General features: G+C 35.9%; 2 protein-coding genes across 3 annotated transcripts in view; one reads left to right on the top strand and one right to left on the bottom strand.

Moving 5' to 3' along the window:
• Positions 1-1,167: 1,167 nt before the first annotated feature.
• LOC111057257 lies at positions 1,168-13,037 on the bottom strand. The gene is made up of 3 exons (XM_039421990.1): positions 12,820-13,037; positions 5,735-5,958; positions 1,168-2,487 (listed from the first exon to the last, which is right to left on the bottom strand). The coding sequence occupies exons 1-3, from the start codon at positions 12,998-13,000 to the stop codon at positions 1,597-1,599; spliced, it is 1,296 nt and encodes a 431-aa protein (XP_039277924.1). The 5' UTR covers positions 13,001-13,037; the 3' UTR covers positions 1,168-1,596.
• A 3,366-nt stretch (positions 13,038-16,403) lies between these two features.
• The window catches only part of LOC111050688 (zinc finger protein 608-like), a 135,828-nt gene continuing 132,545 nt past the window's right edge, over positions 16,404-19,686 (top strand). For both annotated transcript variants that reach the window (XM_039421987.1, XM_039421988.1), the window contains exon 1: positions 16,404-16,719. The gene's annotated coding sequence lies outside the window, so the exon portion shown is untranslated. The remainder of the gene's footprint in view (positions 16,720-19,686) is intronic.

Raw genomic sequence — 19,686 nt, 5'->3', positions numbered from 1 at the left:
TGATTTCAACAGTTATAGTATCAGTTTAAACTCTGTATTGAGTTTAACCCCCAGAAAAGTTTAAGCCACCAAGACAAGACAGGAGGTCCTGATATTCGAATAATATGGTTTAAACTTGACATCTTATCATTTTTTTATTGTGCAAAATACTACAATCATAATATAATTATGACATTGAAGGAAAAAATAGGCTGAGCATGTACTATTTCTCTCCAAAAATTTTGATAAAAAGTAAATGTTGTCCAAAGTTTGAGGTTATGATATCACACACTGCTTCTTCACTTAATTTTTGATCCAGGAATAATATTTAAAGATTTTGAATCTTTGGTGGTAACGTTGTTAATATAATACATTAAGATGTGAGACAATCGTTTTTTATGTTTTTCTGTTGTAGAGTACAAGTAATTGTGTGAGAAAAGTTTCTTCAACTATCATTGCATATCCATTGCTTCATTTGATGTACTACTTTACAAGGTGAAGAATGTTATTCAGCTCAAATATATAAAAATGCATCCCTTCCAACCTAAACTGGAAGCAAAGTTAAGGGCCAAACCATATTGAGCGTTTTTTAGGCGTTTTTAGGGTCGGCAGGAAGGACAGGAAACTCTCCAATTGGCTAATTGGGTTGGCGCCTGGAAATAACGCCTGATATGGTTTGGCCCTTACAGCGCTTTCTTCAAGTTTATTATTTAATCATTTCAAAATAAAATTCTGTTGACTCACATACACTTGATTCATTTAATTATGAGATAAATTTGAGAATATAAGAGGATATCTCAATAAAAAAAATAACTAATAAAATATTTAACATTTTATTCAAAAATATAAATACAACATAGTAAAAGTAAATGTAGAAATGAAACAAAATTATTAGAATATACATAATCCATTTTAAACTATTTTTGACGATTCTAGAGTGTAATTGTTGAATATTTGTTATTAAAAACTAGTACTCACGTGTGAAGCGTTTTCGGATTTTTAAAAATCCATGTTCAACAATCAGTGTTCTGTTTTAAATAGAGCACTTAGGTCCGGTTGCACAACAGCCGGTTGAATTTTAACCGTGATTAACTCCACGAGAACCAATCAGAGAAGGCGTTTTTGAAAAGACGGCTTCTGTGATTGGTTCTCGTGGCTTTAATCACGGTTAAAATTTAACCGGCTGTTGTACAACCAGCACTCAGTGTTGAAAATGGATTTTAAAAAATCTGAAAGTGCTCCACACGTGAGTACTATCTTTTAATAACTAATATTCAAAAATTAGATTCTAGTGTCGTCAAAAATATTTCAAAACGGATTATTAACTTGCAGTTCGTCATGGATAGATAAATATATGAGTAAGATACATAAGTCATCATTATTTCGAGCCAAATTTGATTTGGAATAATGTAGAAGAGGGAGACATTGTTGAGCCATCGGACATTTGTATCATGTAGTGTCATAGTGGAATGTCACTAAAGTAGGCTTATGAGCCTGGAAGAATTCCTGGGAATACAAAAAAGCATTCATGAATGATGCTGTTAGATTTGCTGAGGAGTGCTTTAATATCCTCATCCAAAATTCTGAGGAACCTGGAGTTGTTCAGCACCCTATGATCTAATATCTAATTCTCCGAGCACGCTTTATGTTTTGAATCAAGGCCAGTGCCCCAGCTTGGAAGTCGAGGACTTCGTCATCTGTGAAACTGTTGAGAGTTGGCAGAAGTCCTTGCATGAAAGCCATGTGTCTATTTTGGATTTGTACCTTCTTGGGCGATTTTGCCTCAAATTCAACCGGCTTGTAAGTCTCACTCGGTCTCTTTGTTTTGTATGCCTGAGTTTCGTTAGAAATAGGCCTAGTTGTTCCGTGGAAACTAGTATTCTCGACTGTTTTTGCCTCAAATTCAACCGACTTGCAAGTCTCACTGGGTCTCTTTGTTTTGTATGCCTGAGTTTCGTTAGAAATAGGCCTAGTTGTTTCGTGGAAACTAGTATTCTCGACTGTTTTTGCCTCAAATTCAACCGGTTTGCAAGTCTCACTGGGTCTCCTCGTTGTGCATGCCTCATTTTCGTGGGAAGTAGGACTAGTTGTATCGTGGAAAGTAGTTGGAGTTGAATTCTCGACTGTTTTTGCCTCAATCTCAACAGGCTTGTGAGTCTCTCTGGGTCTCTTCACTTTGTATTCCTCAGTATCCTGGGAAGTAGTTGTTTCGTTGAAACTAGTATTCTCGACTGTTTTTGCCTCAAATTCAACAGATTTCTGAGTCTCTCTGGGTCTCTTCTTCTTGTATTCTTCAGATTCGTTGGAAGTATTATTTAGAGAAGTAGAATTAGGAGTAGCAGTAGTAGTTTTAGTAGATGAACGTAGAGTGCAGGACCTTGGATCATTTCTATTGTCGATAATAATGTGAAAGGTGGCATCAGTTTCATCAAGCTCGTCTATGTCCACCTCCTCTGGACCTTCTATGAGGTCATCTCTATGAGGGCCCTCCATTGTTTCACCTGATGGCTGCAAAACAAAACATGTAGCTGTTTAGTTGGATAGCAATCCTACAATTTATTAAATGTATTAGGGCCAGTTGCACGTCCGTCTGTTAAATATGGACATTAACGTCGGTTAACAAATCAGCGTTAGTTTTACGGATTCATTTCTGTTCCACCAAGATCGGTTAGTTTTTAATCCCGATTAAGTTTACCGGTTAACCAACCAAGATTTTAACGGTTTTACAATCCGGCAACACTGTAATTTAACTGACACAAAATAATGAAGGTTATATTCTAGCTAATATATATTCTTGGACAGAACTTTAAATTTCCTCAGTAAGAACATAACCTATTTTTTCGGTAATTTTATTATTTATCAAAATTTGGGAACAGAATAGTTTTGGGCTATGCCTGTTGTTCTATCCCGATCATATTCATATGATTTGTAATTATATCAACGAATGAATGAATAAATAAATAAATATTATTGAAGCGGTGAATTTGACCATTCAATACAGAGGCATGCGCCATGAAAATGCTCTGTTTGTCGCCAGTGTCAAGTGCTATGCTGCTAACAGACGACAACAGATCGAAAACTAACCTCAAAAATCAGAATCTAATTTTGAATGCTAATATCAGCTGAATACACTTCTCTATTCTATTAATGAATGAAATTCATTCATATATTTAGCCCATACTTTGATTTTTTTAGTTTTTTTCCAAAAACTAATTGGAAGACAGCTATCAGTAGGTACCTAACCGGCGTTAGTTGGATTTAATTCCCCGTGAATGGCCTGTTAAAAATCTTTTACATCGATTAGTTTAACCAGTGTTATTTTTACCTTTGTGCAACCAAATTTTCTTAGTTTCAACTAATCGCGGTTAAAATGGTGCCAACTAATCAGAATCAAAAATTGTTTACACCGGTTAGTTTAATCGGCGTTATCACTTGAAATTTCTGTTTTGTGAAACAAAATGCATCGGTTAGCACTAATCTCGATTAAAGTACAGCATTCAATCGTGATTAAACGTTAACCGACGTACGAAAAACTGGGGGTTGATATTGTGCTTAAAAACTCTTGCACTGTGTTAGTTTTATTCTTATTTGTTGAACAAACAGACATTTCTATTTTAAACAAACATGGAACTGTTTAGTTGCACAGCAATCCTACAATTCATTAAATTTATTACTATTGTTCTTGGAAACTCTTGTATTCTCTCAATCTTGTGCGGTGATAGTTTCATTTTTATTTGTTAAACAAACAAACATTTCTATTTTAAACAAAACATGGAACTGTTTATTTGGATAGCAATCCTACTATTATTCATTAAATTGTCAAGTATTGTGCTTGAAAAACCCATGTGGAACGAATGCCAGATTCTAGGATTCCAAAGGCTGTCATGAAATATAGATTTATAGACCCTACGGTAGAAGGGATATTGGCAGACCTCTAAAAAGATGGTAAGATAAATAATAATACAGTAGTTATATCCTTTGAAACCGGAACAGGTATGTACGCCTAATCCTGGAAAGAAGAAGAAGAAAAAAAAAGAAGAAGAAGAAGAAGAAGAAGAAGTATTGTGCTTGAAAACTCTTGTATTTTCAATCTTGTGCGGTGTTACTTTCATTCTTATTTGTGAATTGTCGTAAAATTCACCCTAGATTGGCACAATCTGAGAGGACACAAACTTGGTGAATACATTAAGGTGCGTACAGACTTTCGCTCTGCTGCGCAACCGAACGTCACTCCAGCAGAGCGATTGATGATCGACCGGGGAGCAACAGTGGTTCGACCGGGGAACGCGAGAAGATCTAACATCTTCCATAACGTTCATGATGGGTGCGTGGGCGGTGCGACTGTGGTTCGATGGTGGTACGAGGGCGGTACGAGGGAGGAGCGTGCTCGGTGCTGGTTGGAAGCGCGAATATGTGTACGCAGCTATAGTGTTACGTATTTTGTTATTTACTCCAAGTAAATACCTCCAACAATTTTCTAAATAATTAAATGATTAACTACAAGACCTATTTACAAGATTAGTATTACAAGAACATATTTTTCAGACAATGTGTGATCGTATGTGTGATTTGGGAGAGGAATAGCACAAGGTTACCTTATTTTTTCTCTTCCTATCATTTTCGATGATGTACTTATTGCATCAATCAATAAAGAATTAAATCTTAAATCTCGCGAGGAAAGCAGCAATCATGTAGAACTGAATAATAAAGTTGACTAATAGAGTTTGGATAGTAGAGTTGGATAATAGAGTTTGGATAATAAGGTTGGATAATAGAGTTGGATAATAAGGTTGGATAATTGAGAAGAGGTTCAATAAGAGTGAAGAATTGGAATACTCTAACACTTTCATTGAATGTCAGGCCTATATTGTCCATCATTTTTCAATTATTTATTTCAAGTTTATTAGTTTATGAAAAGGAGAAATAACTCATTTCGAACCATATATATATATTAGAGTAATAGTTCTTGTCCATATTATTGTGTGATTATGATATGAAAAGACCAATGTATGCTACCTGGAATACATTGTATCCTAGTAACATTGAATACCATGTATCATGGAATACATTGAATATGGTGTATTCTAGGTACATTGAAAAAGGCTTAAAAGCTCTTAAGGTTGTGCATTCAATAATTTTTCAAATAATTTTTCTTTCTTTTTCTAATCTATTGGACAGGTTCTTAGGACATATGCAATTGATATATTTTTATCAGCTTCTGTTAGCTAACAATAGGGCTTCAAAAGGCACTTTTTTGAGGCAGATGGTACACATACCCTACAAAAACTACTGGTCAGAAAAAATTGATAAAAATATGCAAGTCTCCTCTTCAATATAGCAAAAATTACATCAAATTTGTTTTTGAAAATCTGAAAAAATTAAATTTTGATGCATTTGAAACTTCTTTTTCACATTCGATGTTCGTTCTATAGACTTCAAATTCATAGCAACTTGTAGCGCTGTTCTTGATGAATAAAGTTGATGCTTAAACTTCTTTTATAGACACAATAATAGCCGCTGGTATGTGTACCTTTAAAGCACGGCTTTACGCCTGCTATGCTCGGGCAGCAAGTGAATAGTACAGCTGGAGCGATTCAGCGGAATTAGTTTGTCCCTAGAGCTAAGCACTCGCCGAGTAATAATAGTTGTACATAACACAACTAGAAAAGATGAATTTATCAATATCAAAAGAATCTTGAAACACAATATGAAAATTGAAAATAAGAATACTCACAACTGTTAGAAAGGGTCTCACCTTGTTGTATCCATCAGCACTTTCCTGTGAACTGATTTTGCTTCTACTATTAATGTTTCCATTCCTGTGCTGGAAAATTTTCCGCAAAAATTCCAATTCTTTGTGGAAAATAGACTTTTTAATACGTGATTCAGGGACTCCAGATTCCCTATCCCTCTTCATTCTATCATCGGTTAACCTAAAGCTATTCCTGAGTATTTTCCATTTGGCTATAACGTCCCTTCCTAGAACAAAAAGATACCAAATTATGACAGCTTTGACATACGTTTGTTGTAGTCGCGCATTAAAGTTCCTTGTTGCTTGCCGCTCATATGCTGAGTACAGACTTATGCGCCACGAACATGCGTATTTTACTCCCCATCACCTGTTGCTATCCTTATCATATCTGTTATCTTGCTGTTTAAATACAGATAGAAGCAAAATAAGCTGATGAAAAGCAAAATGCACTATGCAGCTATACGAGAAAGCTATACGGTGCATTTTCTTTTATGCGTAAACTTCCGCAGTCAACGACGACAAGCATTGTTGACATTCATATTGTCCAAATTTCAAGTGTGCTAAAACAGCTGATCAAATAACTGTTCATTATTTGTGCTTATTATTCAAGAATCAAAACATTTCCAATAATATAAATAATATATTGCAATATAATAATAATTATATTGCCATTTGAAAATATAAAAATTAAAAACACAAACTCCCCCATTGAAACATAATTTGACATCATATTTTAGGTTTTTTAGACATATTGAAATCTACCCAATCTGAGATCCTCACCCTGTCGAGGACGACGATGGCATTTATGCACAAACAAAAACCCACCTTAACATACCCACCTTTTTCTCTTTTCTGATGCTCCTGTATGTGGACATAATTTCTCGTGAAATTATTTGCATACAGAATTATTTTTACTAAGATTTATTGGTGCAATGGCATGTTCTGTTATGTCTACATACAGTTTTTCTTTATTATTATTAAATATATTGTTTTTCTATTATTGAATGGACAGCCACTTTGTTATTTCATTTTTGTTCATCTGTTATACTAATTTTCCTTTATTTTTGCTATTCGGTTGATTCTGATGTTTATTTTAATAGAGGTTGTTTGTATTTTGAAATAGGTACTGCACAATATGGACATTTTATTTTTACTTTTAATTCTATTGCCAACATATAATTTCATTTTCTTTTTTGCATTTTCTGTAATTATTGTTTGTGCTTTCTCTGCAAGAATAAAGTTATTATTATTATTCTGCTGGTATGCTTCTTCACAACCAGATGGTTGGTCTTTAGAGTGCTTACGGATCCAAGTCAAGTAAGCGCACTTTACTATTGAGTTTGTTGACTGATGAATATAGTTCGTATTATACATGTAACAATAACATACAGTTGTAATTTGTTGACTATTGACAATATTAATGTATTATTGAAGTTCATATTAAACAAATATTAGTCGCAGTTGTTTGTCCCACTATTTTTCACTTAGTTGGTATGGTGGTGTTGTGTAATAGTCACTAGTTTTCCTCACTGTTGTTTTCCATGATGTTCAGGACCCTTCTTGTTATTGAACAGGTGTCTAAAACAACTGATTTCTGTAGTTGAGTGTACAGGTCGGGTGAAAGATTCAGTTGCTCTATGGATTTGTGAAGTGATTTTGGAATTACGGCTGTTGATGATATTACAATGGGAACTATGTAGACTCGCTCCTGATGCCACATCTGCTTTATTTCGTCACACAGAAGTTGATATTTTGCTATTTTCTCGGTTGTTTTCTTTTGGATGTTGCCGGTGTTGGGAAATGTGGCATCAATTAGGTAGGTGTGTTTCATTTCTTTGTCTATTACTGTTATGTCTGGTCTATTGTGTGGGACAGTTCTATCGGTGATTATATCTCTGTTCCAGTAGATTTTGACTTCACTGTTCTCAAGGACATTGCTCGGCTGGTATTTGTAGTAGGGGGTATTATTATTATTATTATTATTACATAGCTTATATCCTCATCCTATTGGCTACATATTATGATTTGGGCACAATATTTTTCACTCACAAGTTGTGATATGATACAAAAGACATTCCTTCCATCCAAATTCCAATAATTGTGCTAGAAACAGCTGATTAAAAACTTTTTTTTGTTGAGAATAATGCCCACATGAGCTCTAGGCTTGTGCGTGGGTATGAGATGGATGATGATGAGAGATGAGTGGACCTACAGTTTCAGGAGCACAGGTGGGTTCCGAACCACCTCCAAACTCATAAATTGTACTTGGAGGAGTTTGGCTCTTGGTGGTCACCCTTGAACGGGGGGAGAAGCAGGCGAATGGAGCTTGGCTTATCTTAACGATAGATTATCTTTGGGATAAAATTCAAAATAAAGCCACAAGATTTGTCTACCAACAATGTTTGCAACACATTCTGCAATAAATTATTGCGTGTCACCTGTGGGGGTTGTTCCTTGGCAGATGGACAAAAATCAAATATGTGATTGAATTTTCAGTAATGCTACTAAGTTGAAAATGTGTTCATTTATTATTTGATGACCTGGTCTTTCTATTATCCATACCTACTGCAAAATCCTTTACCTATTGAAATCTCATGAAAGCTCTATTATCCACAATAATTTTGGTCAGATTTTCAAGGCTGTTTGTATGTTTGTCAGACAAGATGATTATAAGTCAAGGTGTTAGACAAGGGTGCAGCTTATCGCCTACTTAATTCAACATTCATGTGGACCACATATTCAGGAAATGGAAGTGTAAAATGGCTTCAGGAATTGAGCTACAGAATGACGAAAACCTGAATGCATTATTGTCTGCTGATGACTTGTGGATTATAGAAGACAATGAAAATATCAAAAGTCAGTTCATTGAAATATGTAAGGGATATAATTCCAAAGTTTCAATTGAAAAACCAAAATCATGTCATTCACAGGAAAATATCCAACCAGGTCAAAAATTAGAAAACAAAATATTAGAGCTTTTTCTACCCTCTACCAGAGAAATCTCCTATAATAAAATCTGCTATTATTAATTCTGTGCCTCTACCTGCCTATTACATGGGAAACCATGGTTGGCTAGGTATTTTCCCTCCTTTTTTCTTTTCAGCACACCCCGCCATGAAGCCTGTTTTTTGTATTTTATTAGAAACTTATTTTTGTGAATTTGTATTTTGATTTCTTCTATGTATTTTGTGTTGAATTGGATAAAATTATTGATTGATTGAAGTATCACAATACACATATTTAAGATGCGACATCAGTTAAAAAAGAAGAATTGGACATTGAAAAGAAAATTGGAATATCCCAAGCTGAAAGTGGCAATATTAGCAGAACTTTGGGGAAGAAAGCGAGGAGAGATAGCATAATGAAATTCTATAGAATAATGACTACTCCTGTCCTCCTCTACGGAAGTGAATTGTGGGTAACAACCAAACCACTTGAGAGTAGAGTGCAAGCGTCAGAGATCAGATGCGATTGCTCCGCAGATCGCTGCGATCGGAGAAATCATTTTAGAAATGAGGATATCCGATCAGAGCTGGGAATATACAATTTGAATAAAAAGTTGTAGAATACCGAATTCAATATAAAGAACATATTTATAAAAAGAATGTCTGCAGAAAGGTATATAATTTATAAAATGAATGTCTATAATATAATACCCTAAAGGTATTAAATTATAGACTAAAAGGTAAAATATCAATCGGAAGGCCACGTAAGATATGGTAATAGCTACATGTTATGTACGAAATTTAAATGTATTCAAATAACCATTGTAAAAGCTGTTTGTAAGTCGGAACAGGCAATAGCCTAACCCTTGCACGTAAGATGATGATGATCTCATAAAAATAATTGGTAAACTCATCCTATCCTGGGTTGATTTTTAATATAGGGTGTGACCACATTGAATGCTTCCAGGGGACGTCAGATCATGCATGAACCGAAAAACAAAATGTAGTAAGTACAGTTGACTCCGGTTAGAGCGCGAATCCGGTTATAGTGCTCTTACGAGACAGGACCGGCCAATATCCCGTATAATTATGTGTATTTCGGATCCTTTTATAACGCGGTGTATCTCCGGATATAGCGCTGTTTCCACATAATGTCCCATAGCTTTATTGTTGCTCTCAGTGAGTGAAATTCCACAAAATAGACTATTATTAAACAATTCACCAGTGACTGGACAAAAGTGCTATTTATGGAATAGTTAAGAGCCTCCCCCACCTCTTGCAATTCCCTATAATAACCTGTTTGTATGGTGTCAATCACCCCTACTCTTTTCCTCTCTGTTACTGTACTGAAAAGACTTTGTGAACTGGACATTGTCAGTAGACTGACAGTGGTGTTCATGATTTTGAAGCATATTATGAAGTGAAAGAGGAATTTTTGAAGCCCCAACTCTTTCTCAGGCTATCAATCAAGTGGAACAAATGATTTCTTTTCATGAGTGCAGAAGAGAATGAGAGTGATGACATGATACTGTAAAAAATTTGCATGATATTTCAAGTAGCATAGACAGAAAATTCCTAAATTCTAGAAAAGTTCAAAAACTATCAATGAATATTATAGGAAGTAAGATCATAAAATATTTAACAAAAACGCGTTCAAAGTGTTCAGTATAAAAAATGAGAATGGCATAGTAATTCAAATAGCTGTTTAGTGCTTGATTCTCTAATAACCCATTTCCACTGTTGATAAATGGCAACACTGGTTATAGCGCTGCTCTGGCTATAGCGCTGCTCTGGCTATAGCGCTGCTCCGGCTATAGCGCTGCTCCGGCTATAGCGCTCAGAACCGGATGGTCCCTTCAACCGCGTTGTAACCGGAGTCTACTGTACCATTGAAACACGTTGTGACTTGCTTTATAACTGTTCACACTAAACGCCACCAGCAAGTTCAAGCGTTCAGTGTGAGTGTTTTCTATCGCTTTTACCAGATTTTGTTTCTCATCTGCACGGTTGGCCAAGCATGCACTTGCACTTACACGTTTTCAATGTGATCACACCCTAACTTTAAAATGAAGAGGATGTTATTTTTTGTTTAATTTATAACATACTTTTTCTGCTCGGTTTGCAAAAACTCGATGCAGTTTTTTTATCAAATTTCAGCAAACAATTGATAAGAGAGGATCTAAATGATAAAAATTTAAAAATGCAAAACAGATTTTTTTTTCAAACTACTCCATCCACCTATAGTATGGTCCACGTTATAATGGCAGTGATTGATTAGCAATGGTATTGCTATCCATGTCTATCATTCAACAAAGCGGATATCGCTATCTTTTTCTCGCTTTGCTCTGTTTCCAGATCGTCTATTAACAATGTAGAATTAATAATTATTTAATCTTAATTATGAAAATTCATTATATGAAAAATATAATTTCTTGCTTAATAAAATATAATTGATTATTTTAAACGAGAATGAACAGTTGATATTACATCATTATTTCATTTTTTCATTTCATTTCATTTTTTTCATCCCACTGACCACCTATGAAAGGGGTATAAGGATTTGTCAATTATAATCTAAGTCGTCAATCTTTGCATTCTATAATGCAAAAAGAATTCTGTATCAAGAATTCCCATCAATAAACCTGTATCAGCCACCGTCTATAGAAGGCATTCAAAAGACAGAGAAATAGGCAACGTTTATCTCCTATAGTGAGGTCCACGTTATAATGGCAGTGGATAAAGATAGAAGAATAGCGATGCCAATTCTCTTCATTTTAATTAATTACATTTCCACACTGTCAAAAACATAATTGGCATTGTTGTGGACCTAGAAAAGGATAGTACCACCGGCTTTGTCGAATGTCAGGCAAGGATAGCAAAACCAAAGTTGATCAAAAACTATCAATGAATATTATAGGAAGTAAGATCATAAAATATTTATCAAAAACGCGTTCAAAGTGTTCAGTATAAAAAATGAGAATGGCATAGTAATTCAAATAGCTGTTTAGTGCTTGATTGTCTAATAACCCATTTCCACTGTTGATAAATGGCAACACTGGTTATAGCGCTGCTCCGGCTATAGCGCTGCTCCGGCTATAGCGCTCAGAACCGGATGGTCCCTTCAACCGCGTTGTAACCGAAATCTACTGTACCATTGAAACACGTTGTGACTTGCACTATAACTGTTCACACTGAACGCAACCAGCAAGTTCAAGCGTTCAGTGCGTGAGTGTTTTCTATCGCTTTTACCAGATTTTGTTTCTCATCTGCACGGTTGGTCAAGCATGCACTTGCACTTATACGTTTTCAATGTGATCACACCCTAACTTTAAAATGAAAAGGTTGTTATTTTATGTTTAATTTCTAACATACTCTTTCTGCTCGGTTTGCCAAAAACTCAATGCAGTTTTTTTTATAAAATTTCAGCAAACAATTGATAAGAGAGGATCTGAATGCTGAAAATTTAAAAATGCAAAACTGAATTTTTTTCAAACTACTCCATCCACCTATAGTGTGGTCCACGTTATAATGGCAGTGTTTGATTAGCAATGGTATTGCTATCCTTGTCTATCAGTCAACAAGGCGGATAACGCTATCTCTTTCTCGCTTTGCTCTGTTGCCAGATCGTCTATTAACAATGTAGAATTAATAATTATTTAATCTTAATTTATGAAAATTCATTATATGAAAAATATAATTTCTTGCTTAATAAAATATAATTGATTATTTTAAACGAGAATGAACAATTGATATTACATCAATAAACCTGTATCAGCCACCGTCTATAGAAGGCATTGAAAAGACAGAGAAATAGGCAACGTTTTTCTCCTATAGTGAGGTCCACGTTATAATGGCAGTAGATAAAGATAGAAGAATAGCGATGCCGATTCTCTTCATTAATTAATTATATTTCTACACTGTCAAAAACATAATTGGCATTGTTGTGGACCTAGAAAAGGATAGTACCACCGGCTTTGTCGAATGTCAGACAAGGATAGCAAAACCAAAGTTGATCAAATACTGTCATTATAACGTGGACCTAACTATATCTTTCTCCACTGCCATTATAACGTGGACGTTACTGTAGGAGATCAATATCAAAATCAATAATATAGGCCTAATGGTAGCAATAATCCCACTTACTAAACTTATCCTGTCTTGCATCGGATAGAGTTGTGAAATCTTCGTTGAGCAGCAAGCAAACTTCATCCCAACATTTGACGGCTTCACTACGGTCCTTGTACACGTTGAGCGTTCTATCCCAAAGAGCAGGTCGGTGGCAGACTGCATGTATCAACAGCTGCACATCGAAATTGGGCGACATGCTGTTATGACTGGCTCCAAGCGCCAACTGGCGAATGGAGCGAGCGCTTTTTCGCTCCTCGTGTGAAAACCCCCACTCTTCTGCCTGCATTGTAAGGAGGAACGTGACTCCACGGCTCGAGTTACAACCGGCTATAGCCTGTAGGGATCTGTAGAGAGAGAGAGAGAGGGCGTGGGACTGTGGGAGTGAGGTGTCAATAAAGAGGCGTCTGACGTCTGTAGAGAGAGAGGGTGTGTGAGAGAGTCTGAGTGAGCTTGAGAGAGATTGAGTGAGAGAGCTTGAAAGAGTAAGCATGATAGAATGAGTTAGTGAGCGTGAGAGAGAGAATGAGTAAGCATGAGAGCTATATAGAATGAGATTGAGTGTGAGAGCAAGAAAGAGCAAGCATGAGTGAGAGAGGAAAGGCTCCCGCTCATCGTCTAAAAACTACTTTAGACTCAATGCATTCTGGCGATGCCAGCCTTCCTCTCTCTCGGGAGCAAGAGAGTAGGATTTCTGTCGAATCAGAAAACCTTTAGAAAGAGCCTTTTTGATTATAGGATAGATATTTCATTCAATTTCCTGAATGTACAGTATTTAACAAGTTTCTGTAAAAACAGAAAACCTTCAGAAAGAGCTCAAATCAGGCTCAAGTTCAAATTTATTGATTCTCAAAAAAATATACAACACTTTCAAGACAAAAAAAAATATATATATATAAGAATCTACACCTGCAAAGAAACCCTGTGCGCAAGTGTGAGTTGAAATATAAATGTTTTTCAAAAATATTTAACAAAAATGATCCAAAACAAATTTCTTGAAAAAAATACAGAATAAAAACTAGTACTTAGTAATAAAGAGAATACTTTATAGAGCTTTTATAATATAGGATATTCCATTCAATTTCCTAACTGTACAGTATTTAATTAGTTTCTGTAAAATCAGAAAACCTTTAGAAAGAGTTTTTTTGATATAGGATATTTCATTCAATTTCCTGAATGTACAGTATTTAACAAGTTTCTGTAAAAACAGAAAACCTTTAGAAAGAGCTTTTATAATATAGGATATTCCATTCAATTTCCTAACTGTACAGTATTTAATTAGTTTCTGTAAAATCAGAAAACCTTTAGAAAGAGCTTTTTTGATATAGGATATTTCATTCAATTTCCTGAATGTACAGTATTTAACAAGTTTCTGTAAAATCAGAAAACCTTTAGAAAGAGCTTTTTTGATATAGGATATTTCATTCAATTTCCTGAATGACCAGTATTTAACAAGTTTCTGTAAAAACAGAAAACCTTTAGAAAGAGCTTTTATAATATAGGATATCTCATTCAATCTCCTAACTTTACAGTATTTAATTCGTTCCTGTAAAATCAGAAAACCTTTAGAAAGATTTTTTATATAATATATGATATTTCATTCAATTTCCTAACTGTACAGTAATTAATTTCTGTCAAATCAGAAAACTTTCAGAAAGAGCTTTTATATGTGATATTCCATTGTACAGTACTTAATTATTTTCTGTAAAATAAAAATAAAAAAAAACTTTTATATCATGAATATGTTGTGATATTTCATGATACAGCACTTGAGTTGTTTCCAAAGAACGTTTTAACTCTACATTAATTTTAACACTCTAATTAATTATCAAGTAGCAAAAAACCGATGTAATGTTTTCATTGGGACGAAGCCATTCATTGTGAATGCAAATGAGTGGAGACAGGAAAAAATGTGGCTGTTGAAGCGAAGCCATGTAAATGCTTCGATAGTTGAGAACGAACCGAGCATTTTTCGAGCACGGCCAACACAACGCCAAGAAAGCTGTGAGTTGGATTGTAGTCATCAGCATAATCGTCATCATCAACACTAAACACATGATGGCAAGAGCTAACAAAGTATTAGTTCAGCGATTAATTTCTATCTTCTATCTGTCTCTACTTTGGTGTCTTGTTTAATAAATCTAATTTAGTAAAGACTCCCGTGCTCGGATCTGTTTAAAACACTAGACAAACTGAAAACTTGACGTACTGAAATCTGGAAGTGCTGAATTTAGGCCTATAACCATCCTCGGTAAAAAAGGAATATACATGCAAAATTTCAAGTTTAGTAGATCAGTTATTTTAAGACGTGATGATGCGTCATTTGTGTATTTCCTATCCCGTACGTGTATAAGCCGATTCTTTCCTTCATTATATATTATAGATTATAGTTTCTTGATCTATTCCAAATTACGATGTACATATTAACATATCACACTGTTTTAGACAGTTGAAACATATTGCATTAACATGATTACACTCAGAACACTCAGAACCGGTTGCACAACAGCCGATTAAATTCTAACCGTGATTAATTCCACGAGAAACAATCAGAGAAGCTGTCTTTTCAAAAACGCCTTCTCTGATTGGCTCTCGTGGAATTAATCACGGTTAAAATTTAACCGGCTGTTGTGCAACCGGGCCTAAATCTATGTCGTTGTACAGAACGTTAAAATAATGTTTAATCTAGTATTTATAAGTGTACTGGCTACAGTCATGATCCTTTCAACTTCAGCTTTATTTGAATATATATATATATATTTTTTTTAATATTTTCTTTGTTTGGACATGATATTAATATATCATGATATTGTAGTTCTTTTAGAATAGTATCTTTCCAATTATTGTATTGTACGGTATGTGTGACATTTGCTGTACATTGTGACGGAGGTAATGCTTCTGAAGACCTCAGAAGCGGTTACATTAAAACTTATTCTATCCTATTCTATTCTTCCCTTTCCTTATCTGTTGTAGCAGTAAGTTGGCAATATTTTTATTACAATACTTTGTTCCATACTACCACAGAATATGACGTATACTGTGATACTACATCATCTAATTCATCATACATGTCATGTTGAGTAGTCAGTCAACTGGAGTTCCACATTCGCGTTCCATCGTATAGTTAGTTGGCAGTCCATTACGCTGTAAATTATATGTTCTTCTTCCATCAGTGTTGCAGAATCTATACAGAAATCGTGTCCCAAGCTGCCGACATTTCTTTGCGGTCGTTTTTCTCTTATTTCAATTCGCAAAGCGAGCGACAAATAACTGAAAAGTTGTATTACAACTTGCCGCCGGCTCTCAACCTCTGTCGTAGAGTCTTCCCCAGCGTCCATCAGGCTTGTCATAGAAGAAGAAAAGTGTTGAAGAAGAAGAAGAATGGAGAAGGAAAAGGAAGAGGGATGTAATAGATGAACGAGCGAGTCTTTCTGGGCTCGAAGCTGCGAGCAGCGAGCGACGCAAAGATCTCATCACGGTCGTTCCGTCGTTCCCCTCTCTTTGTTTGTGGTGGCTGGTGCACTCGCGCCGGCGCTGGAAGCCTCGAGCTTCGGGCCGGTCCGTGACTAGTGGCAGTCAGCGAGTTCTGCCTTTGCCAGTGCAGTTTCGTACGGGCGTGCATTCACTAATACACGCCTCGTGTCACACAGTTTCTGTTTCTGTTTGTTACATCTGTATTTGTGTGAGTGCAGTGCAGTGCTGTGATTATTTGAAATATTCTGAAATATTCTATTATTATCATCATCATCATCGTTTTGTTCTAAGTGATTGTTGTTGGTTTGCGCCCTACACTGTTGTGGATAAAAGAGTTTGTGGTGTGAAGTTTATACTGGTGCTGTTTGATATTTTCAAATATTGTGTGTTTTTTGGATATTACCGCCATGCGTTAATGGAGATAACACAGATCCGTACACGGAGGTTTGTATTATTTTATTTCACTCTTTTTACATGCATAGTATCAAAACACATCATTGGATAACCACAACAACCAGGCAGTTCGAAACAGTGTCATCGTAGTAGTGTTCAATAAACACTGTTTCGTTTATGGTAAGAATACATGACTAGCATAATTTCCAAGGCTCTACTGAGAAGCTACTTCTTCAACAAACAGGTACCTAATCAAGTACGGTAGAACCATGTAGTAAACGCCAACCATAACGAATACTATCCACTATCCGACATTTTGTTGAGTTGCAATCCCTTGTTGAGAAGCCCTCACGTCGAGCTGAACATTTACGTCGATCTGTAAATCTAGGCCCTACGCCATTGGCACTGCGGTTTGAAGGATTATTGGATGACAATCTAAAAAAAGACCTCAGCAGCTTACAAATAACATCCTAAATTAGGTAGTTATTCAACCTACTTTGTGAAAATTGTGGCATTTGAAGATTTCTTTTCTTCCCTATTCGATCTAAACGCTACTATACGATCCTAAATGCTACTAAATGCGCGATAAATGCTACGATCTAAAGTATCACTCTTATTTGTTTTATTTTTTTTTTATTCATGACATGACGCCATCGATCCCACAATTGTGGGTAATGGATGAAGAAGGTATAAAGGTAAAGGTAGGTAAATACAAAATCAGTAGCAACGTGTTTGACCAACCAGTTACCTACGTTAACAAATTATGGTTATCTCATCAGACAGTTATGTATGTGAAATTTTATTGCGAATGTTTTGACTTTTAAAGCAGAGGGCTAGTAGCTTGAGGTGATTAACAGACCTAGAAGGTATAATGATATCTGTGTGTATCATGAACGCTTTGACCACGTCACGCCACACTCCGCTCTAGAACGCCGCGCCACGCTCCGCTCCGCTTCAAGTGTGGTTGTAGCCGAAGATGCTGAAAGAAGCAATAAACAACATTATCATATAGATCACTTGACCAAGCTAACGAGTTGTTGATCAAGAAATTGTGCGTCTGTATTCACTCCCAACTTAGAAATAGATCAAGCGAGAAATCGAGTTTACTGGATGTTCTGTCTAGTATCATAGAGAAACAATAGCTTAAGTAGATATCCCATGGCATAGGGCGTTTATGTCGCAACTTTTACTGTTATCTCATGCCGATAGTTCATGTAATTCTTTCCCGTAAAGCTGTGTGACAATGGTAGTCTCTCATACTGTGCCGTTCATACACTCTCACCGCAACAAAACAGTAAAATTCGACAATAATCAACATTAATCGGCTTGGGATAACAGTAAACGTTGCGACATAAACGTCCTATACCATGGAATATCTACTTACGCTATTGTTTCTCTATGCTAGTATCTACACGGTACCAAGAAGTAACCGTTTCCAATAAACTAAGCGCACCGCCAATCGTTACACCTACTCTACTTCTATCATACCAATAAATTATTAACTTTCCCTAAAAAGTGCATGAATTATTTCTCAAAATGAAAAGTCAGGATTCATACCTGAACACGTGCTCTCAAAAACTCATGCGCACTGACGTATGTGGACGCCATTATTCTTCTGGTAGAACGACTAACCTCAACGACCACGTGGTTATTTCAAATGCAAATAGTTATACGATTTCTCAATATCTTCTAAGCTATATGAAATTGGGTATCAGGATAATTATGTGACTTAAAACTGAGCTCTTACATTTAATGGCCTCAACATAATTCTGAAAATGAAGTCAATGTAGTTGAGTCAAGCGGTTGAGGTAGGTCGGGAGAGGCATTGTCAATTAATTATTCGTTAGGTTGAGTCTTCACAATCATATTTAACAGTTAACGGGTTTGGAAACACTCATGCAACTGGTCCAATTTGGGTTGATTATCAAATCGAAATTTAAAATTGAATGAAAAAATAAGCCTTCTGTCAATTGACAGGGTTAAAGTGTAGGTTGGTACGTTTCTTTTACACAGGCTGTGCCAAGAGATGACATACATTTGTAGAGCCCGCGAGATATAACCTTGTCTCTCACCCAACGATCTATATTCAAGTTAGTAGGCCTAGTAGGCCTAGTAGGCCTATATGGATCGTTGCTCTCACCACATGGGACTCTGATTATTTTAGGGTGGGGGTAAGAGTTTTGTCAGTTTGTTGGTTCTAGGCAGCAGGAATCCTCACTTCCAACATTCTCTACATTGACCTTATGCATGCAGAGTGAGAGGGGCCGATGATGTGTGAAAGAGATAATGTGCTAAAGCACCCCTACATCCCTACCATGCCAGTCACTCTTTCATCGTTTGAGGGGTTGAGGCTCGTTTTATAACTCGTAGCCTCTATTATTCTTCCTCGAATCGTCTACAGCACTATAATTTACCTCCAAATCCCTAGAAGTTTAATCTGGAATCTGCAATAGCAACCTCCAAATCTGTACTTTCTCTTTTTGAAATCGGGCTCTCCATTTTTGTCTGTACTGGCAAGAGCTTATGTATGTTACAGTAATCCTGATAAGTTCATACGCAGTCAAGGTAGTACCACAGAATTACATTTACAGAATTATAGGAGTTTTTTCTGGTAGTACTGATAGACATTAAAAATTAGATAGGTAAGGAGTCAAAAGGATGACGTAATTGTTACAAAAGACGGAAACGCAGGACTATGTAGAATATTAGTTTGAAAGGAGAGAGGAGAATACTCAAAATTCAGTTCATTTGGATTATCGTCAAGCCCCGTAATCAAATGTAGAATGGAGTGATGACTTTGAATGAGGACTTTTCCTACATGAGAGGCGAATTTCAATCCTGCTCAGATCACCCACCCTGAAGCATTGATTAGCAGTGGATTTTTTAAGTGTTCACCTGTACAGATGAACTCTCAGAAATGGATTTAAAAAGTCAAAATTCTCCAAGACCCCTTCATTTTCAATTATTGTAGTGATCCCTTGAATTTGCCAGGTGCGGATCTACATCCACTTCTCCAAG

Source organism: Nilaparvata lugens, chromosome 2 (assembly GCF_014356525.2).
Source record: "Nilaparvata lugens isolate BPH chromosome 2, ASM1435652v1, whole genome shotgun sequence".
Classification (NCBI taxonomy): Eukaryota; Metazoa; Arthropoda; class Insecta; order Hemiptera; family Delphacidae; genus Nilaparvata; species Nilaparvata lugens.
This window is presented reverse-complemented; position numbering and strand designations above follow the sequence as displayed.

Coding starts and splice junctions, on each gene's coding strand:
- LOC111057257 (XM_039421990.1), bottom strand. CDS start 13,000: ATGTCGCCCAATTTCGATGTGCAGCTGTTGATACATGCAGTCTGCCAC. Junction 5,959..12,819: donor TGCAAGACAGGATAAGTTTA/GTAAGTGGGATT, acceptor TTTTTGTTCTAG/GAAGGGACGTTATAGCCAAA. Junction 2,488..5,734: donor GTGCTGATGGATACAACAAG/GTGAGACCCTTT, acceptor TTTGTTTTGCAG/CCATCAGGTGAAACAATGGA.